This window comes from Apus apus, chromosome 24 (assembly GCF_020740795.1).
Source record: "Apus apus isolate bApuApu2 chromosome 24, bApuApu2.pri.cur, whole genome shotgun sequence".
In the NCBI taxonomy this organism is placed as follows: domain Eukaryota; kingdom Metazoa; phylum Chordata; class Aves; order Apodiformes; family Apodidae; genus Apus; species Apus apus.
In genome coordinates, this window is record NC_067305.1 from 1,900,439 (window position 1) to 1,905,145 (window position 4,707).

Here is a 4,707-nt window from a genome sequence, read left to right on the forward strand (position 1 = left end):
GGCAGAGACAGCTGTCCCCAAACCCACCTGCTCGTCCCCAAAGGAGGGGAACTGTGGCCTGAGGGGTGCTAGCTGGGAACCTGGTGGTCACCAGCTCCTCTTTTCCCAACAGATGGTTTCCAAGCTGCCCTTGATGAAGACCATTTGCAACCTCCACTTGGACAAGCTGGAATTTTTCCGTCTCCTGCACCCAGAGACCGCCATGAACTTCCCACCCCTCTATAAGGAGGTTTTCAACTCAGAGCTTCAGTACAGTGACCCCCGGGAGAGCTAAGGTTGGGAAACCACCACCTCCCTCCGAGTTCCCCCCCCCCCCAAAAAAAAAATGTGGAGACGAACTAAACTTCCAAGCTTTGGGGCAATTTATTTAAATCCAAGAGTCAAACCCAAGAGAACCTGAGGGGTGGGGAGGGCTTGGGGGGTCACCTCCCCGGCCCCGTCTCCTCGCTCTAGGATTGCAAGAGCTCTTTGAATGTAAAGCACCTTGAAGGAAAACAAAACAAAAAGCAAAAGGACTTTGCCACGACCCGTGAAATGAATGTGAAATCTCCGCCGGGAAGAGGAAACGTTCCCGGTGGTGGGAAAAGGGACGGGGAGGAGCCACCACGCACACGCTGCCCAGGGAGCTTGCCCACCAGCCTGGCTGCCCTCTCCAGCTCGGGGTTTTCCTTGGGATCCTTCTTTTTGTTTTTTTTTTTCCCCCACTTTATTTCAATCTTCTTATTTTTTTCCCCCACCCAAACGCAAGGGGGAGAGGAAGGGGCGACGCAGGCTCGGGGGGAGCCCGGGGCAGCTGCAGCCAAGGAGAGGGGGAAGGCAGAGGGTTTGTTTTGTTCCTAGAGTCATCGAGTCACAGGGGTTGGAAGGGACCTCCAAAGATCATCCAGGCCAACCCCCCTGCCAGAGCAGGACCAAAACCAGGGCAGGTCACTCAGAAAGGCATCCAGACAGGTCTGGAAAGTCTCCAGAGAAGGAGACTCCACAGCCTCTCTGGGCAGCCTGTCCCAGGGCTCTGTCACCCTCACAGCAAAGAAGTTCTTCCTCATCTTGAGCTGGAACTTCCTGTGTTGTCACTTGGTGCCGTTTCCCCTCGTCCTGTCCCAGGCACCACTGAACAGAGACTGACCCATTCCTGACACCCACCCTGCAGAGATTTACAGACATTAACCAGGTCCCCTCTTAGGCTTCTCAAGACTAAAACAGCCCCAGGTCTCTCAGCCTTTCCTCGTTCCTTCTCTCCCTGGGGCATGGGGTGACCTGAGGAGCTTGGCCAAGACCCAGCTGTGGCTGGGGTTGGGATTCAGCACAGGATGTCCCCATGGAGGAGGCTGGCTTGAGGGAAAGGATGCCCAGCATGCATGGGAGAAGCTTTGCAGGGTCTCCATGCCCTCCATCAGGGCATCTTCTTAACTGCCCAGACAAGTCCCCACCCAGCTGGCCAACCTTTCTAGAGCCCATTGGGCAGGTCCACCCTCCTCGTGTCACCTCCCCACATTCCAGGCACATCTTGAAGAGGGACTTCATCCCTGTAGCTGTGGCCAAATCCCAGCTCCTGGCTGCTCCATGATGGATGTAGATACCAGACCTGGGTTCCTGTCCCCACACCCTGGCAGGCTGTGGCTCTCTGGGTGCTGTCACGTGTATTTTCTTATCACGCTGGTTAAAACAACCCCGTGGCTCAGCACCCAGAGGAGGTTCTGTGGCCTTTCCTCCACCCAGCCCATCCTGATGCCTGGTCCCCTCTTCCCACCCCAGGACTTCCTGGAGCAGGTTGAGTTGGACCCAGGTTTCCCCCCCAAGGCAAGGAGCTCTTTAGAGTTGTTGTTTCGGGGTTTGTTCTCTATTTAGCAGGGCCTGGGAGCTTTTTAGGGGGAGAAACTGCTCGTTGGGGTCAAGGGAAAGTTAAAGGTCCTTATTCCTTCCCTGGGAAGTCGTGGGGGGGGGGGTCAGGAGCTGCTGCTCTGAGCTCAGGAGGCTCCAAAGGTGAAGAAGGGATGGATTTGTGGGGTGATGCTGTGATGGCCCAGCCAGCAGGGCTGCTGGAGGGACTCTGTGGCCAGGTTCTGCAGATGGTTTTTCCCTTCCCTATTCCTGCTCCTCCTGCAGCAAATGCCAAAATCTACACGGGAAAAACCTCCCCCCTGAGGCAGCCCCAGTTTCTGCTGACAAAGGGCTAAAATCCCCAGCCCATTCCCTCCTCGTGCTGGTTTCTTGGGTGTCCAACCCCATCTTCTGGCAGCTCAGACCATCCCTGAGCATGAGCCAAAGACCTTCAGTTCCATAATTGCCCCCTCTTAAGCTAAAGAAGAAGCTTTCTTCACGATGGTAGGGGATATTCATGCTTTCGATTAAAAGACCTCCTCGGGCAGACCATGGACCACCCGTGAGCAGGGAAGACTCACCAGGAAGCCAATGGGATTTCTACTTCAGCATCAGGCAGAGAAAAACTTGAATCCTAGAACCATCAAGGTTGGAAAAGACCTCCAAGCCCGCCAAGCCCCGTGCCGTTCCCCGCGCGGGCCGGGTGCTCTCTGCTTTTGCTGGCCACCACCTGAATGGCCCCTGGGAGCCCACTGGAGGTCTTCAAGCCTTCTTCCTGTCCCAGCTGGTGGCAGAGCCCAGGTGTCCAGTGAAGGCTGCTGAACCCTCCCCACGTCACGTTGAGTGCCAAGGTGTCGTGCTCCGGCGCGGCGTTCGCCGGGGCCGGGACGCGCCGTGCTCGTTTCCTTCCCTCTCAGATCCTAAAGCTTTGAGAGAAGCAAGAAGTCAGGACCTGCCTTTTTGTTTTGGTTTGTTTGGTTTTGGTCTAGAGGGTTGTGCCTTTTTTTTTTTTCCCCCTCTTTTTTTTTTTTTTCCTTTTGGTTTTTTTTTTGGAAGAATCATTCCCAACCGGCACCGTTCGCTTCCCGGCCCCTCGCGTCGGGGAAGAAGCTCTTGTGCTTTGCAGATGGAAAGGAAGGTCCTGCCTTCCCCTCCTGCAGGACTCAGAGGAAACAGCCACGGGGGTGGGAGGTTGAAGTGGGTTTTTTTTTTTTTTTTGGGAAAAAAAAAAGCACACACCCTTCTTTACATCCTTGGTGTTCACCAGCCAACGGGCACCAACGGGCGACGGCACCGTTTCCATTTCATCTGGCCAAGAACCCAAGAAAGCACCTTAAACCAGGACCAGCCTCAGCCCTCCCGCTGAGTTTTTCCAGCTTCTGACACCCTGTCCATCTCTGGGGGGAGAGATGGTGGGTTTGGAGCAATCCAAGGAAACCCAAGGAAGCCTGGAAGCGTCCAACACCCGCCACTCAACCTGCCCGGCCGCGGGAACCTGCACTTCTCAGTTCTCTTTGCAAAGGAACCGACTCAATGATTTCTTGGGAGAGAAACCCAGTGATTAAATGTTGATTTGATGATTTCTCACCCAGGAGGGGTGGCCCGTGTCCCGGGGATGGCAGGGGCATGGTGACCCCTGCTGCCTGCAGCCTCTGCCTTGGGGACGTGGTGGCAGTGCCAAGGTCCCTCGGGATCACAGAATCGTGGGATGGTTTGGGTTGGAAGGGAACTTCAAGATCATCTAGATCCAACCCCCCCTGCAGGGACACCTCCCACCAGCCCATGGTTGCTCCAAGCCCCATCCAACCTGACCTGGAACACTTTGTCCCTCTGTGCCACCAAGAGGTGGCAGCTGAGCAGAGCCAGGCAGCTGAGGGAGAAAGGGGAAGGAAAAAAGCCTGGGTAGAAATACCTGAAAAAGGGAGATTTGGGCTCCCCCCTGCACTGCAACCACGTGTGGCCACTGGAGAAGACCCACGGGAGCCCTGAGAGCCCCGACTCTCTTCGGTGCTGGGTCCTCAGTGTCTTGGGGACAGCTCTGTCCCACTGGCCACCACGGGGTGTTTTACCACCTGGGGGTTTCCAGCAGCCCTGGGCAGCAGTTCCCTGGAGCAGGGCGAGCTCAACCACGATTCCTCTTTTCCAGATGAAGATTCACTTTGTGTTTGTTTGTTTGTTTGTTTGTTTGCTCGGGCAGTTTAGCTGAGTGTGCATTTCCACCTCCAGAACCCTGACACTGTGTATAAAAAAAACGGATAAAATATATATATATATATATATATAATATATTCTTGTGAATGTTGGTGCAAAACAGAGAAAAATATATAAAGTTCCAGTCGGTTTTATGTTATTTTTTATCTCTATGAATGAAAGGAAGAAATGGGAAACATGGGGTGGTTTTTTTTTTCCCATTTACCACCCTCCACACACCCCTACCTGTAGATACCAACAGGTTTCCTGCAGATGGTTTTTTTTTGTTTGTTTCCTTTTTAGATTTAGGGAGATGCTTCTGTTCTCATGGAATGTCCTGTCTTGTAAGATTGTAATTTCTATTTTTTTAAAAAGCAAAGAAAATGACTAAATAAAATTTCCTCTTTCGGACCAGTCAGCTGAGGAAGGGAGGGCAGGGGAGGGAGAAATGTTTATTTAGGGACAAAAAAGTTGGCTGAATTTTTCATGACGTTAAATAAAAAGTAATATAATGGATGGATGAAAAGCTTGGTGGGTTTTTTTCCCCCCCCCGAGGTGTGTCCTGCAGGTCTGTGGGTGTTTTGCACCGAATTTGCAGCCATTCAGCAAGGTTGGGGCAGGCTGGAGAGCTGGGCAAAGAGGAACCTCATGAGGTTCAACAAGAGCAAGGGCAGAGTCCTGCACCTGGGGAGGAGC

The 4,707-nt window shown here is 53.4% G+C and overlaps 1 protein-coding gene across 1 annotated transcript in view; it reads left to right on the plus strand.

Annotated features, from left to right (window-relative positions):
• Positions 1 to 4,430, plus strand: part of LOC127394188 (nuclear receptor ROR-beta-like) — a 21,168-nt gene extending 16,738 nt beyond the window's left edge. Inside the window, exon 10 of the mRNA XM_051640020.1 lies at positions 113 to 4,430. Coding sequence (XP_051495980.1) covers positions 113 to 274 — 162 coding nt within the window. The 3' untranslated portion in view covers positions 275 to 4,430. The remainder of the gene's footprint in view (positions 1 to 112) is intronic.
• The last annotated feature ends 277 nt before the right edge of the window (positions 4,431 to 4,707 follow it).